The sequence below is a fragment of the Oryx dammah genome, unplaced genomic scaffold, assembly GCF_014754425.2.
Source record: "Oryx dammah isolate SB20612 unplaced genomic scaffold, SCBI_Odam_1.1 HiC_scaffold_10, whole genome shotgun sequence".
In the NCBI taxonomy this organism is placed as follows: Eukaryota; Metazoa; Chordata; class Mammalia; order Artiodactyla; family Bovidae; genus Oryx; species Oryx dammah.
In genome coordinates, this window is record NW_024070194.1 from 28456675 (window position 1) to 28473530 (window position 16856).

The 16856-nt window shown below is 60.7% G+C and overlaps 1 protein-coding gene across 2 annotated transcripts in view; it reads right to left on the reverse strand.

Moving 5' to 3' along the window:
• LAMA5 (laminin subunit alpha 5) overlaps positions 1-1159 on the reverse strand; it is a 51855-nt gene extending 50696 nt beyond the window's left edge. For both annotated transcript variants that reach the window (XM_040247663.1, XM_040247662.1), the window contains exon 1: positions 847-1159. In XM_040247663.1, the coding sequence (XP_040103597.1) occupies positions 847-1125 (279 nt within the window). In that variant the 5' untranslated portion in view covers positions 1126-1159. The remainder of the gene's footprint in view (positions 1-846) is intronic.
• Positions 1160-16856: the final 15697 nt, after the last annotated feature.

Below are 16856 nucleotides of genomic sequence, written 5' to 3' on the forward strand. Positions count from 1 at the left end.
ATAAAGGGGCCCCAGCAGTACCTCCCTCATTCATCACCCCCATCACGGCTCCTCCCCTCCCCCAGTCTCTCCTACCAGGAAGGTGGCAGCAAGTCCCTGGAGGCTGAGGCTCAAGTTACAACAGCCTTGGGGCCCCCAGACTCTCCCTAAGGTAGGGCAGGGATGGGAGGATGGGCCCAGCATGGAGTGTCAGGGAACCTCCGGAGCAGGCCCTACCCCGCCCCCAGGCAGAGAGGTGCCCCTGATCTCAGCTCCGAGCTCTCATCCCCAGTTAAAAACCCCTCCGTCTGTCCCCCTCCAACCTCGAGGGTCCTACCAACTCCCTAGAAACCCCGGCGGGGAGAGCTTCAACCCTCCAGCCGGAGTTACCACTCCTTGTGTCTGGCCCCTTCGCCCCCATCCCTGGCCCATCCCGTCGCCAGCAGGTTCCAGCCTGTCCCGGAGGAAGGCGGAGCGGTCGGCCCCCTCCCCACAGGCAGCCGGCCACGGAGGCCAAGTCCCGCCCTCGCCGGGATCCCGGGACTCGGGGCCTCCGGGGACCAGGCACCAGCCCCTCCCGTCCAGCTCGTCACTGCTGCCGAACTCGACCGGTGCTGGCCGCGCCCGGTTCGGTTGCGTGCCGCCTTCCCAGAGGGAAGCGCACTTCTCTGGCTGAACCTGAAGGGCCGAGCTGGGGTCCTTTCCATCCCCCGAAATGCAGAATTGGGGCGTTGGGACGGGCGGCGGCAGCCGCGGTGCGTACCTGGGCTCTTCGGCTAGTCGGGCTGGAATTCCGGAGTCTGAGCCCGGTGCTCGCCCCGCGCCGGCGTCCCCACCACCCCCGCCCGAACTCCCGCCCTCGCTCACCTGGATGGTCTGGTTGGGGTCCCCGCCGGCCACGGGGCCCCCCACCAACTTGCAGTAGAGGTCCTCGGTGGGGCGCGGGGCGCCGCGCGCAGGGGCCTCCTCGCCGCAGGTGGCCGAGGCGGCGATACGGGCGCCCTCCGCCAGGTTGAAGTAGGGCGGGTGCAGGCTGAAGCCACCGCCCGCCGCCCGCGCCTGCGCCGCGCCCAGTAACGCCAGTCCGGCCAGCAGCAGCGGCGCGGGGCCCCGGGGACCTCGGGGCCGCGCGCCCGGCTTCGCCATCTTCCAGCTCGGGGACTGCGGGCGAGGCGGGAGCCCGGCGGGTCTGCGGCGCCCGGCCGGGCTCAGCTCGCTCCGCCCGCGGACGTCAGGCCCCGCCCCGGCCCGCCCGGGAGCTTCGGCCCCGAGCCCCGGGGAGGGGGCGGGGGAGGCCGGGGGGAGGGGCTGCCGGCCGCCTTAACCCTTGGGACCCCGGCCCGGCCGGCCTCCTGGAAGGGGGACACCTGCTGACCTCGGGCCGGGCCGTGGGAACGCGACGCCGAGGCGGCTCCGGGGCGTGGCTCCCGGTTCCTGGCGGCCCCCTGCGCCCTCCAGCACCGCGGCCCCGGACGCGCCGGCCCGCTCCTCTCGGTCCAGCGGATCCGCTCTTTGTTTCCCTAACTTCGAGCACCTCTAGGCGGCCGAGGGTCCCCGGCGGTCCCGGGTTCGGCGCCGCTCACCTCGGGTCCAGTCCGGGCCCAGCCCGTCCCCACCCGCGACCCCAGAACCGGCTGAGCGACCCGAGTGACCGCAGCCCGGGAGCTCAAACGCGGAGTCCCTGGGATTGAGATGTGAACCGCGGAGCGCAACGCATCCTGGCCGCCTCTCGCCGGCGGGTTTTCGGTGTTTTGCGCATTGTGCTGGCCCCCATTCTGACTCATCCAGCAGGTGTGCAGGAAGGTGCACTCTGCGGGCTGAGCGGTGGGTAGTGGCCCCGGAGACAATCCGATCTGCAGAGGGAGACTCCGTGCTCCCTTGCGAGGGGCCAGGTCAGATTCAACCCCACCTGACTCCTGCCTGCGCAGGGTATGGTTTAAAAATTCTCTAAAACGGGGAAGTGGGGCCCTCTGCAGTGAAGGGAGGATACTCAGAGCCCCGTAGGCGCCGAGAAGACTGGCTGCAAAGGAGGGCATCTATTGAGCACCTGCTGTGTGAAGGGAGGGACCAAGTGTGAGCCCACCCTGGTGCCTGGGGTTCCTTGCTGCGAGGCACTGTGGGCCCCACCGTCTCTGTCTGCTAGTGGAACCCTCAGGCTCAGGGCAGGTGCTCAAGGACACTGGGGAAATGGGGCTGGAAGAGAGGCCGAGCTCAGGATTGTGTCTCAGGATCGTGTCCCAGCTGTTTCTGCACTTGGGTGGCTTGGGCCAGTGGGTCTCCTCCCCTCCTTCAGCTCCTGGCCCACATCCGCCTCAAGGGAAGCCCTGATGGGGCTGGCGCAGCTGCTGGGCTGGCAGGGTCCCCAGTCTATGAGCCAGGCCAGCTGGGTGTCTATCCCACGTGGGACCCCTGGACAGTCCTGGGGAGTCGAGTAAGTGCGTGGGGTGGCAGCCAGCTGGTTCTGGCGGGTCCTGCCCCAGTAGTTGTTCCCGGAAGGTCACACCACTGGTCACATCTTTCTGGCTGTCCCTGGCCTCCTACAAATCCTGAATCCCAGGGGCTGGATGGCAGCTTCTCTACAGAGTTGAGACAGGCAGGCAGTGTGGGCTGGCTCCCTCCTCCCCTCCCTCTCTTTTCCCTTCTTCTCTCTCATCTCCCTCTGCTCCCAGGCTATTCTGTAACTCCACCTAGGGGAGGGGGAGAAGAGGTGGTTCCTCCCCAGAGACCCTCTGAGTTGGAGAGGGCCTGGCCTAGATGGGGGAGGGGCAGGTGGACAGGAAGGAATCCAGAGTCCCCGGTGCCTTGACAGGCCAGCTCACCAGCTAATTTATGACCCCTTGAGAGGAGAGCTGCCTCTGGGAAGTAGCAGGGTTTCCAGATGGGGGATTTGACCTGTCCTCGCCCCGCCCTCCCTACTGCCCAGAGGTGCCCCTGTAACACACATCACAGCAGTGCGCTCTGGCCCTGGCACCAGCACCCCCTTAGCTCTGGTGGCCTGGCATCCTGGGGGCTGCGGCTGGGAACCCTCCAGCCAGGCCGCCCCCCATGTCAGCTTCTCAACACCCATGGAGGGGCCCGGGGACAGAGGTGAGAGGCAGGAGCCCTCTGAACCTCCCAGCAACCAGGCCACCACTGTCCAGAGGGCACAGAGCAGCCGGGAGGGAGGGGCCACCGCCTGAGAATGCGCTGAGTCAGCCGGGCCAGCATGCGGAGGGTTAATTGTGGGCTAGCGGCTTCTGGGAGACAGCTGCCCTGAGCAACTGGTGGCCTGGGCTTGGGGATGAGGGGGGAGGCATGTTGCCTGGTGAAGTGGGCAGAGGGCAATGTGGTGGAAGGAGCTGAGTGAGGTGCCTGCTTAGCCCCCACCCTGTGCCCACTTAGGTGCCCCAGCTGGAGCAGGGCAGGGGAGGGAGGCCCGTCTCTGCCCACCTTCATGCCTGATGCCCGAGGCACATTTCCAGCAAGTCATTTTCAGCTGGCCCAGCGAGAGTGTCCAGTCTTGCTCTGACTCCTGGGCCACCCAGCCACCTTTCCTACTTAGGAATTGGGAAACTGAGGGTCAGTTTCCAAGGCCCAGGGGTCAGTCAGGAGCATGTGGTTAGCAAGGGAGAGAAGAAGATGGACTGGCATTCATTTTCTCCTCCCAGATGTATTGGGCAACTTTGGGGTACAGGTCCGTAATGTGGTGCCCCCCACCCCAAACAGGCTGCTTTAGCCTTCTGTCCTAAGTTCACAGGAGAGGGACACCAAGTCCTGGGAGGTGGGTGGTGTGTGGAGGCAGCTCACGGGAAGGGGTGTGGAGGCAACCTGACCCCCTGTCCTGCTGGGCTCTGACCATGTCCCACGGGAGGACTCCACACCCAGAGTTCCCCCACCCAGCCCCACAGTAACTGGAGCCCCGGGACCTGTGGGAGGTCGGACACAAGTGGGGAAGAGGTGCTTCTGAACCCAGGTAGGGGGTCCAGCCGATCCCCTACACACCAAGCCCTGGGATAAAACCCCTGCAGTGGGGCCTGGGCCAGGGGAGCCCACCCTCAAGACTGCGGCGCCCCCCCCGCCACCTTGATGTCATGCCCAGGAACCCTGCTCAGCTCCATCTGCAGGGCAGCTGTGGGGACCACAGTCCAGGCCACATGGGCACACCTGCCATACCCCAAGCTGAGTCCTAACTGTGACTATAACTCCCCAGGAGCAGCTGTGAGGGGCACCCCTCATTACACTCAGCCGCATCATCACATCACAGTTGGTAACAGATGACTGTGCCTGACCTTGACCGCTGTCCTGGATCCCAGCTCTTACCCGGGCACCGCTCCTCTGTGGGGAGGAGAAACTGCAATGCCCCCGTGGGGAGGAGGAAGCTGAGCTCTCTGCTCCTCACTGGAAGTGTTTGTCTCCCTTTGGCAGAAAGAGGTTTCAGAAGAAGCTAGGCTGTGGTTTGGAATATTCCCTGCCTCAGGGCTGCCCTGATGCCTTCTGGGGAGCCCAGCTGGCCAAAACATGTACCCTGTCCATCCAGGCTGGCTGTGGGGCGGGCGACAAGGCTGCTGCTGGCTGCTGCTGGTAGCCCTGGTCCAGCCCAGGCCTGCGGGGTAGGACGCAGACCAGCTGAGGGGAGGCCTCATTAGGAGGTTGTAAAGGGTTATAAAGCCAGCAGGTCTGGGGCTGAGAGAGCTCCCTGGCCTCTGGGCCATTGCTCAGTCCAGAGCCCTCCCCTGGCCGTGGGCTGGCACAGTCCACTGGGAGGGCAGAGGACAGGCCAGACAACCTGAAAGGGCACCAGAAAGGCGGGGCCGGGCTGGAGTCCCCTCATTCCTGGATGAGGAGGGTCTGGGGACAGGTCCCTGGATGCCCCTGACAGACTGGTGTCTCCTGCCTGTGACCCCAGCCTGGCCACCTTCGGGCTCCCCCAGGCCTCCAGGGTGTGGGCTCTGGGAAACCTCCGAGGCCACCAGGCTTTGGGTTGACCCCAATGAGGAGCAGATGGTTTTGACCCCCGTGCTGCCCAGCCAAGGGCCTTCCTCCAGGAGCATTCTGTCCCTGGAGCTCTGGAGGTCCACCTCTGCCTGCTCTGTGCCCAGCCTACAGGCCACAGTCTCCAGGGTACCCACTGAAGGCCGGACCCTCGGGCATCCTGGTGGGCAGTTTGTACCTCAGAGCGGGTCCAGACATGCTTATGTGTGCCCAGTGCCATGGGTTGGGCTGGCCAGCCCCCAGGTCCAGGGCTCTACGGAAGTTCCCCAAAGCTCCTTTCTCCCACTCGGCTCACCTCCTTCCGGACTGGTGTCCTAGATGGCCAGGCCTGGCTCTCTAGAAGGCACACACATCCAGGATGCTCAGAAATGTGAGGCTTCGTGACCCCCCATAGGCTGGACAGTGTGCTGTCTGTGAGCAGAGAGCCTGGATGAGGCAGGAGCCCAGAGTCTGGGGTTTGGCTTGCACATCCCCTCCTGCGGCCTCAGTGTCTCAGTGTAGGGGAGCCCCCACCCTGCTGACATAGGGGCACCAGGCTTTGTGAAGGACGCCACAAGCTGGAGGAATCGGACCAGTCACTTTACGGACCAGAACCTTTATGATAATAGCTATGGGTGCCGGCTGCCTCCTGGGCTGGGCCCCTGGCTGGCACCCGCGCCTCATCCTGTCTCCCTCCTCCCAAGCCAAACTGGCTTTTGCTTATCTTAGGATAAAAGCCAGACCCCTCACTGCAGCCCCCAGGCCCCAAGGAGCCTCCCAGCTATGCACTGCCTGTCTGGGCAGTCAGGCTGAGCCTCCAGCCTTCCCTCCCCCTCTATCTCATGAACTTTGGCCTTATTCCCTCCACCCAGGACACATTGGAGCCCCTGTCCCTTTGTCTGCTCTCCTGGGCCCCTAGTGGGTCAGACAGGTATGCACCTGCCCTGCTTTCTCAGATTCAGTTTAATCACACCTGTGTCTTGCCTGCCCTTCTTGCCATGTCCCCAGGCCTGGTGAAGAGGAGGTGCCCAGGGAGTACCCACCACATGAAGTGCAGCTTCTTGGGTTTAGCCTGTCACAGGTCCTTCCAGGCTGTGCAAGGCCCTACGACTTGGGCCTCTGGTTCCCCAGAAGAAGCCCACTGCTGTGCTCCAGAGACCCCTTCCCAGCCCAGGGTCTGTGAGCTGGAAGGAGAGGCAGGGCCTGCTGAGAGGAAGGAGCTGCTGTTTGAGATAGCCCCCGTGTTGGCATCCTTGCATCATATCTCTCCAACCATGGCTCACCAGATGCCCCCCTGACCTAGCCCTGGGCTTGAGGAGCAACCCTCAGCCACAAATCTCCCACTCTAGCCCTAGGGGAGCGGTGGGCTGAGTTGGGGGGGGTGCCCTAGGAACCCCTGAGGAGAGGGCCTGGACCTCCATGGAGAGCCAATCATATCCAGAGGGCAAAGGGAGGGGCTGGTTCAGAAGTGAGTTTGCTCTTCGGACCCCAGGCCCAGGTACCTCCCTCAATGGGGCACCTCCCAGCACCTTCCTGGGGTGTAAAGTTGGGGGTCCAGGACTCCTGCTCCTAGATCTGTGGGGAGCAGGGGCTGACCCCGGAAGGCTTACATCAATCCCTGCATCCCCCACACAGGACGGCAGCATCCCCATCGGACACCTGTGGGAAAGTGTTATTATTTACCCCATTTGACCTTCGGCTCCTAGGACTCCCCCACGCCCATGCTCACCACCTCCCTGCTCTGTACTGTGGACTGGGCAGCCCTCCGGGAAGCAGGTGAGGGGCAGAGGGTCCCCAGCACAGAAGGAGGGGGTGGCACCTAGGGACCCGGGTTGTCCCTGCCCTTCCCCCCAGGACTGACCTGCAGCAGGCCCTTCCCCCCAGGTCCCTGGGGGCCTGGCCAAGCTCCGGTTCCCGCGGGGTGAGGGCTCTGCAGCTCCTCCAGGAGGTGCCCACAGGCGGCCTTATATGGCCAGAAGGCCTTGCTGCCCAGGAGGAATCTGATCCCATGGGAAGGGCAGGGATGTGGGGCTGAGCCCCAGGCCGGGCCAAGGGGAGTGGTTTGAATGGCGCTAGTCCTCTGGCCCACAGCCCCCTAAAAGCAGCCAGATAAGCCCGACCCCCTTGCCAACTTTGGGATGTCTGGTTGGGGGCCCTGTGACGAATCCTGGGGGTCTGCCAGCCTGGCAAGAGCTACAAGATTCAAGGCCAGCCGCCTCACCCCCACAGTACCACCCAAACTATACCACGTACAGCCTGCGAGGGTCTGGGGCCTGCAGCCTGGCTCTGGCCTTAGCTGGCTAGGTCACTGGCCCTCAGCAAGTTGCCTCCTTCCCCAGGCAGGCCCAGCCTGGCATCAGTGCCCTCCCCAGAGTGGCACCGGGGTCCCCACACCACATCTGGACACCTGCTGGGATTCAACGACCCCCTGCCCAGCCTCCCCGCCTCCCTCCCAGCCCATCATCCCTCCCTCCATCACCCCCACCTCTCTTTCTCCCGACTCTCTCCTTCTCTGGGTTTCTCACTCTGGCTACCCTCTCTCTCTGCCTCTGCCTCCCTGCCTCTGTCTGTCTCTCCTCTTCTCTGTGTCTCTTGGTGTCTCTCTTCCTCCCACCTGCTGCCCTCCATCTGCTGAGCTCCACTACTTTGGGCAGCCCTAGCTCCTCCTCCAAAGACTGGCAGCAGCGGTGACAGAGGCTCCTCCTGTCCGCTGGCCTGTCTGCCACCTGGAAGCTCTGGCCCTGGGGACCTGGTGGCCCTTGCCGGCAAGGCTGGGGAGTGGGCCAGCTGATGAGGACGCAGCTCCCCTGGGCCCCTGAGCTGTCACATGGCCCTGGGACACAGCAAGTAGAGGTGGAGTCCACCTTTCCAGGGGGCACCAGAATCCACTGCCTGCATGTCGGGGCTGCGGCCAGGAGAGGCCCCAGACCATGGGCAGGGAGGGACAAGTGGTGACAGGGCCCACACTGTGCTCAGCGCAGCCATTCCTGGGCCAGTGGGGGAGGCAGGGACTCTTGTCACCCTGCTGACCAGGTGAGCAGAGGAGGCAGGGCTGGCCCAGACCACCCCCTGTGTCTCCCTATACGAAAGAAAGAGGAGGATGGTGTGGGGGCCAGCCCCTGCCATGGGCCTGCATCTTGCCTGCAGGCTCTTGGGGAAAGCTAAGTTTCAGGCAGTGCCGTGACCCAGGAAGAGGGCCCGAGACAACACGTTGAGAGGTCGACAGCTGTCTGTCCGTCCAGGATACGCTCTGGACAAGGGCTGCCTGGCTTCCCAGGCCAAGGAAGGGGAGGAGGCCTGGGGCAGCACTTAGCCAGTCCATCCTCTGCAGTCCAAATGGGCACGTGCCCTGGGCTAGCAGAAACCCGTGACATCTCCCAGGAGGGGCTGGGCACAGCCCTTGGGAGCCCTGACTTGGATGCTGCCCGGGGGCTGCAACCCATCGACCCTGAGGCCCCCGGCTGTGACTGTAACAAGGGGTCCCTCCTCTGTCTGTAACCTCAGGTGGCTTTGAGAGGCAGGTTGCCCTGTCGTTCCTGTCTTCAGACCCCCCCCCCCCCCGCCGCCGCCCCTGCCCCAGCCTCCAAGGTCCTTGAGCAGCCCCACACCCACTCAGAGTCTGCAGCGTTCCAGCCTCACTGGCCTCCATACAAATGCTAAGTGCTCCCTTGCACCACAGGACCTTTGCACAAACCACATCTTCCACCAGAAATCTCCCACCCAGCTCTTGGCCCACCCTACAGACCCCAGCTCCAGAGTACATTTCCCCTTTCTTCCTCCAACAACTATGTAATATTTTATTACATTTCACCTTATTTTGTTATTTAGTGTCCTGAGTCCTGTGCTGAGCAAGTGCTGGGCAGTCACGGCTGGATGCTGGGACACCTGTGCCCCACTGCCTTCCACATTGGCCTGGAGGCCTGGGATAGGGACAGGCAGGTCAGAGGGGAGAGGGCTTGGCGCCCAGGTCCCTGTTCCTCTCGTGCAGCGGCCACAGTGCATAGCAAAAACACCGACAGCAACAAGTGTGGGCAAAGATTTGGGGAGTTGGGGCCCCCACACTGCTGGTGGGGATGCAGATGGTGCGGGTGTGGAACAGTCTTGTGCTTCCTGAAAGGTGAAACACAGTGTCCCCGTGGGTCCATACCTCCACTCCCGGGGATGGGTGTGTGTGAATCCCCTCCACGAATGTTTGTGGCAGCACTTTCTGTAACAGTTGAAAGGGGGAACCAGCCTAGATGCCATCAGTGGGTGAGCAGGAGGGAGGTGGTCCGGGCACCTTCACACCTGCCACCACACCGAGCCTGGGAGGCAGGCTCTTTGAAGAAGCTGCTGGAACCAGGGGCTGGCAGCTGGGGCGCACCTGGGCCACAGGCCTCTCCCAGGTGTGGACAGGGAGGCGCGGCTTAGTGTGTGCCGAAAGGTGGAGATGGCGGAGGCTTAGTCACCTCCGGGTGCTGGACCACCCACAGCCACACAGCCCCCATGCTTGCCAGCTGGTCTCGTGCGTCCCGTGAGCATGGGAGAGGTGCAGGTTTGTGTTTAGGCTTGTGGGGAATCAAGACACTCAACCCTAAATAGCAGACTGACTCACCCTGACTGACTCACCGTCTTCCGCGAGCACACGAGGGGCCCTTGGTCACACGCAGGTCAGCCTGTGGGCTTGCGCCTCAGGGCCTGACTGCGAAACCCTCCGAGTACTGGGGCTCCCTCAGGGCCACCAGAGCTTCAAGTGCAAGTGACCCCCCAACCAAGCCCATCTCCTGTCACCCCAACTTCATAAAAGGAGGGCTTGAGACCATGGAAGGGGTGGGGGGCATAGGGGAACCCACAGTTGGACCTCCATCTGCCCGCCCAGGGCTCTGTCCCGCCAGCAGCTCAGGAGGTCCCCTCCAGGACCCCCGCGGGGCCTCTGCCGCAGGGAGAGGTAGGGTGCTGGGTGGGCTCAGCTCAGGCCTCTGTTTGCCTCAAGTTTCAACATTTACAGAACATTCGTCCTGGGCTCTTCTGGGGAGGTATTTCCTACAGGAATGTAAACATTCGAGACTTGGAAGGCTCGTGCCGGGCACGGCACTGGTGGGTCTCCTGGGAGCTGGTCTTCATCTCGGGGTGGAGGGTGGTCCTGGGAATCCATTCCTGGCCTCCCCAGTGGGTGGGAATTGAGAGTCACCCTTCCTTGGGAGCCTGGTCTCCTGTGGTCTCCATGCTCCATTTGAGGCTTGCTGTGTGACCTCAGGTCAGAGGCACGACCTCTCTGGGCCCACCGAACCAATGGGACTGATTCTGTTTTCTCGCCTCATCTTTGGCCCCAGCCCCTCAGCATCACTCACCTAGTGGAGCTTTAGGGAGCAGCCCTTTCTGTGCCGTGTGCTGGTGGCTTGGCAAGCACCTGGTCTGATGGTCACAAAAGTCTGTCTTACAGACAGGAGACAGGGCATCAAAGGGTTCTGTGAACTCTGCCTGTTGCTAGCACCATGATTCTAAGGCTCTGTGCAAACCGGCCTTTTGTTCAGGAGTCAGGAGGCTGCCAGGCTGGTAAGTCCTGCCCTTATCTGCAAGGTGCTCAGTCCCTATCCTGCAGGCTTGCTCCTGGCTGGACCTGTGTCCACATCTCTCTGGGACGCCTGACCCCAAGCGTCCTCAGTGAGGCCTGTGGCCCCAGCCCCAGGAAGCCGAGTGGGGCAGAGCCTCAAGAAGTTACCTGGGCCCCACGGGAGCCGGGTGCCAGCAGCCTTCAGGCCTCCAGCATCTCCACTGGAATGCTCGCTCGGAGCTTCCATCACCTGCCCACCCTGGGGGAGGAATGTAGCCTGGGCTACTGGGAGCCAGGAGCCTGGGAGGAGGGGTGGTAAGAGGCTTCCCTCCGCCTTCTGGAATTCCCCAGGCCTGGCACCAGATCCCGGCCTGCTTCTCCCCACCCCCACCACCGAATGAGCCCCTGGCTCTCCTCTCCACAGGCTGCTGGGCACTAGGGTGACCAGTGGGAAGGGGTGGCACCTTTCATGGCTGGTCCTTCCCTTACAATGTCCCCTCCTCAGAGAGGCCTTCCCTGACCACCCAACCTATGGCCCCTTTGGAGAGGCCATTGCCCTTCAAAGCCCTAGACCAGGCCCCACTGGCGTTCTGGGCTGGATGCCTCCCTGTGGGCCATCCTGGGCGCTGTGGGGTTTCGAGCAGCATCCCTGGTCTCCACCCAATTGTGGCCACAGCAATCTCCCCTCCCCCAGTCAGGACAGCATACTGCTGTGTATCCTGGGCAGGGTGGGGAAGGAACAGACCCAGATGAGACCCACTGGCCCAGACTTTCCTGAGATGAGATGCTTATTGTCGTCTTCTCCAGAACTGATGTTCAAACTGTGGTGCTGGAGAAGACTCTTGAGAATCCCCTGAACAGCAAGATCAAACCAGTCAGTCCTAAAGGAAATCAACCCCGAATATTCACTGGAAGGACAGATGCTGAAGCTGAAGCTCCAGTACTTTGGCCACTTGATGCAATGACGTGAAGGGACAACTCACTGGAAAAGACCCTCACGCTGGGAAAGACTGAAGGCAGGAGGAAAAGGGGATGACAGAGAATGAGATGGTTGGATGGCGTCACTGACTCACTGGCCATGAGTTTGAGCAAGCTCTGGGAGACAGTGAAGGAGAGGGAAGCTGGAGTGCTGCAGTCCCTGGGGTGGCAAAGGGTCACACACGACTTAGTGACTGAGCAACAACAGGGACAGGAGTTCCCTGGGGACGGGGGTCACCTGTCCTGAACGCTGCAGGGCCCAGGACTCACCTGGGGCCACAGGACAGCCACCTGCCCTCGGTCATCTGCATGAAGTCATAGTGGGTGGGAGGCAGAGGCACCTCCTGGCTGGGCCCTGCTGGACATCCTTGGGCCTCAGAGGACTTGCAGAGCTGGGCAGGGAGGGGAGAGCTGGGGATGGGCAGAGTGAGACAAGTCTGGGCTAGGCTCCTCACCAGGGCAGGAATTTGGGTCCCCTCACCCTCCACCTGCACTCTCCAGGCCCAGCAAACCTCTGCCTCTGGGCACGTTCCAGCAGCTGCTGACACACTCACTGCCTGGTGCTCAGAGGCTGGGCCTTGCGGGCAGATTATCACCACCAGGGGCCCAAGAGAGGGCCTTCCTCTAGTCCATTCCAGGTTCCCAGCTGGGTGTCCCCAGTGGGCAGATGAGGGACCCCCACACCCTTGCTTCAGTTAACCCTTCTTAGGGCTCAACTTGGGGCTTGGGCGTTGGGGCAGTGTTGGGGGGTTCCTCTCTTCCTGTCCAAGGCCCTGTTCTGGCTGCACTACATCCCATCCCCCCACCCCCAGAGCTCCAGGCTGGGTCAAGCCCTGCCCTGTGCCCTGGCTCTGTAACTCTGGGGGAGCCACTTCCTCGCCCTTGGCTTCAGTTTCCTTCTCTGTATAGTGGGCTCATAATTGCACATCCTCTCAGGGTGGCCATGGGGCCACCTGGGTGGGGTTAGAGGTCAGTTTGGGGATAGAACCTGGTGTCTCCCTGGCGGGCTTGACCCAGGAGAAAGATGGGCCATGCAGCCTTCTTGCTTTGAACCTGAAACTCCACCGTTTGGCTGGAATGTCTTGGCCTCTGGCCAGCGTGGTGAGCCTGTGGCATGTCCACTGGGATGAGCCAGTTGGCTGCTGTGTGCATGCCTGGGGTGGAAGTGCCTCCATTCCTGTCCCTTGGCTCAGCCCTCATGGCCTGGCCTGGAGGGAGGGGTGGGGCCAGAAGACTAGACATTCCTGGGTGTCTCTGACTTCATAGTGCCCTCTGTTGGGTGTCAGTGGGGCTCCAGGTGCCCAGCTTAGGCCCCCACTCCACCTCCAGAATGTCTGTACATGTAACTGGGAAAGAGGTCCGTGAAGGCCTCCTGGGAGCCGGGTGGGGAGGGGAGAGGCCCATCCAGATGCTGCCCCAATGCCAGCACAGTGTGCAGCACTCTGCCTGTGTGGGTGGACGCAGATGTAAAAACCAGGGGGGTGGGGGGCACTTAGGGTCTCTGTTCCTAATCACCACGTGTGGGTTATCTCTCAGTGAAAAAGTCTAACACAGTAGAATAGTTTGAGCTAACACAGTAGAATAGTTTGAGCAAACTCTGGGCTTCCCTGGTGGCTCAGACGATAAAGAATCCATCTGCAATGCAGGAGACCCAGGTTTGATCCCCGGGTTGGGAAGATCCCCTGGAGAAAGAAATGGCAACTCACTCCAGTATTCTTGCCTAGAGACTGGTGGGCTACAGTTCCTGGGGTTGCAAAGAGTCAGACGCTCTGAGCGGCTAACACACACACTGCTGCTACTGCTAAGTCACTTCAGTCATGTCCGACTCTGTGTCACCCCATAGACAGCAGCCCACCAGGCTCCCCCGTCCCTGGGATTCTCCAAGCAAGAACACTGGAGTGGGGTGCCATTTCCTTCTCCAATGCATGAAAGTGAAAAATGAAAGTGAAGTCGCTCAGTCGTGTGCAACTCTTAGCGACCCCATGGACTGCAGCCCACCAGGCTCCTCCATCCATGGGATTTTCTAGGCAAGAGTACTGGAGTGGGGTGCCATTGCCTTCTCCACACACACACTGGAAGACAGTAAAAGACAGGGAAGCCTGGCATGATACAGTCCATGGACTCGCAGAGTCAGACAGGACTAAGCGACTGAACAACAACAAATAAAATAGAATGACAAAATAAAATAGAGCAGAAAGGGTGACCGGCTGGATGCTGTCAGGCTCCTGGCCCTGATGGCCTGTGAGCACCGGTGCCCAAGGCCCCATACCCCAGGTTACTGAGGTCAGACCTACATGCTGGGGCTGCACACCTGCTGGGGCCTCCCTTAAACTCACAGAGACCAAGGAGACTTAGAGTCAGATGGAACCGCCTGTCTCCTTGAGACCGGAGGACGGTTTGGAGTTGTGGCTGGGGGAGATGGCACCAGGGCCTGCTGGAGTCCCTTTGAGGCAGGTCTGTGTCCAGAGCTGGACCTTCTCCCAGGGAACCAGAGCAGGCAGGATGGGGTGGTAGCTGCAGCTCCTGGCTAGGTTTGCATGGGGAGAATCCTGTCCCTTGGCCCTGACCTGTGGCTCACCCTGGGCCCCCACCCAGGCCCGGAAGGAGGGTTTCCTGGTTTCGGGGCTGGTTCCCCTCCACACACAATGCGTGTCAGGCTGCCTGGGCCCCACCCAGCCCAGACACAGCTGCTCTGGGAGGAGCCAGGAGGTGCCCCTCAGCCCCCTGCCCAGGAAGGCTGTGTCCCATGCATCTGAGCCCTGCTTACCTGCCATGCGCTAGGCCCCAGCACAGTGCAGGTGAATGGGCAGTGGATGCTGGACGCGGACACCGGCCAACACCTCTGGCCACTGGCACCCTCCTGGGCAGCCTGAATGGGGTCCTGTGTGAGATGTGGGTGGGCATCAAGTGCGGTTTCAAGTCAACCCAGGAGTCCGCTCTACAGCCGTGTAGACCTGGGGTCACGGCATAACCACCCAAATAATGATGGTGGCAGTGGTGATGAGGGTGACAGTGATGCTGGTGGTGACAGTGGGGTGCTGAGGACCCTGACTGCCGCATCCACTCTGAGCTCCCCAGATGTGTTAACCCTTCGGGGTGGTGCTCTTACCACTGTCCCCACTTTACAGCCAGAAGAGACAGCTAAGTGACTGGCCACACAGCTAAGAGGCAAGGTGGGGTGATCTTGGGGGTGCAGGGGGCAGGAAGAGGTGTAAGTTCTGCAGGCCTGGAGGTGCTCAAGGATCCTAATGGGGACCACCCTGCTCAACAGCCGCTGCTCTGAGCCCCCTGGGGGCTGCCCCAGAAGGACCATATCTTCAAGTGCCAGGTCCTCCCACCCCTAACCCCTTCATCCCGCCCAGCCTCTGGCCCTTTCCCAACCTGGAGACCCCATAGGAAGCTCAGTAAACAAGTCACCCCTTGGCTGGGGGCCAGAGGCCTGAGGGAGGTGGCCAGCCCCCTACAGCCAGCAGGAAAGCGACTGATGAGCCTCTGTCCTTGAGCCCCACCCAGGGATGCCTGCAGGGCTAGGCGCAGCTCTTGGGGGACCCATAGTGGCTGCTGGGCAGAGTACAGGCAGGGACACCTCTCCTCAGTTCCGACCCCCCGCAGCCTCCAGCCTGAGCAGCTGCCCCCACCCCACGCCCAACTTGATGACAGGGGCACTGCTGATGGAAGGCCCAGCTGGCTCCCTTCAGGGACTGCTTGCTCCTCTGTCTGTGGGACCTGGGACAGCAGAGTTTTTTATTTTTTTAATTTATTTAAACAGACAAAGCAGTTTCTTAAAGAGGGGCTCATTCATACAGATTTCACTGCCAGGGGGTGGGGTCACAGAGCTTCCTTTGGAAGAACTTGGCCTGAGGAACTCTGGCCCCACCGGGGAGAGAATGTGTTGTCCTCTGTGTGTCCATGTGTGTCCTATAGTATTTAAAATGTTTTTTTGTGATATACATATAAATAAAACTTACCACCTTGACCATTAAGTGTGCAGTTCAGTGGTATTAAATACATTCATGATGTTGTGCAGATATCACCACCATCCATCTCTACAACTTTCTCACCTTGCAGAATGGAGCTCTACGCCCATTAGACACTAATCCCCACCCCAGCCCCAGCCGCTGTTATTCGACTCCTCTAGGCACCTTGTGTAACTGGAATTACACTGTACTTGTGACTGGCTTATTTTACTTAGCACATCTTCTCAAGCTTCATCCACATGCTTGTCACAATTTCTCTCCTTTTTAAAGGTGAACAACATTCCACTGTGTGCATAGACAATGTCCTGCTTATCCCTTCACCCGCCCAAACACGTGGGTTGCTTCCATCACAGACTATTGTGAATAATGCTGCTGTGAACGTGGCTGTACAGATCTCAAGACACCACTTTCAGATTCATTGTAGTCATTCTAATGGGTGTGAGTGGATTTTGTTACACGTGCAAGTGAAGCAAACTATGGACAAGGCACAGATTAAAAATCCAACTGCTCCTTCTAAACAACTGGGAACAAAAGCACGGTACCAGCACATGCCCCTTGCACTCAACACTACCAAAGAGATGGGCAAACCACCTAAGCTCCCCTCCAGTCAATCCCTGGACCCACTCCTACCTTCACGCCATATAATGGAGCGAACAAGGGAACCTATTACTTGTTTTCACTCCTTCCTACTGCAGCAGGAACCCTGATAAAGCCTTGCCTGAATTTCTTATCTCATCTCATATCAATTTCTATTGACTAGGGAGGACAAGAAAGGCTTCCCAGGTGGTACTAGTGGTAAAGAATCCACCTGCCAGTGCAGGAGATCCAGGTTTGACCCCTGAGTTGGGAAGATTCCCTGGAGGGCATGGCAGCCCACTCCAGTATTCTTGCCTGGAGAATTCCATGGATAGAGGAGCCTGGAGGGCTACAGTCCATGTGGTTGCAGAGTCTGAAGCAATTTAGTACATATGCATGCAGGGAGGACAAGAACGCTGGTCCATAATACAACCACAAACATAAACACGTGATGTCCCTGCACTTGCTGGGGGTCCTGGAAAGGGCACACATCTTTCCAGCTGGCACCAACAGGGAATGATGACCTTCCTACAGGGCACTGGCCTCAGTGACCTGAGGCCCAGCTGCCAGAGCCCAGTGGAAGCAACAGCAAACACAATGCCCACTAGAACACTGGTTTCCAGGTATGAGTAGCCTCAGCCATGACCAGGCCCAGACATTAAATCCTCCTGGACCTGTAGAGAAGTTGGCTGTGACTCAAATGGGGCGCCGTGAGGACAGGCCGACCAGGATCATTTGCAGTAGCTACAAGGTGAGCAGACACAGACCTGGAAGAGCCCTCACCTGTGCGACCTCACAGAGACTTGAGTTGGGGAAGTGAGGTGGGACCCAATCTTGGAGGACTGGGAGGGTTTGCCGAGTAA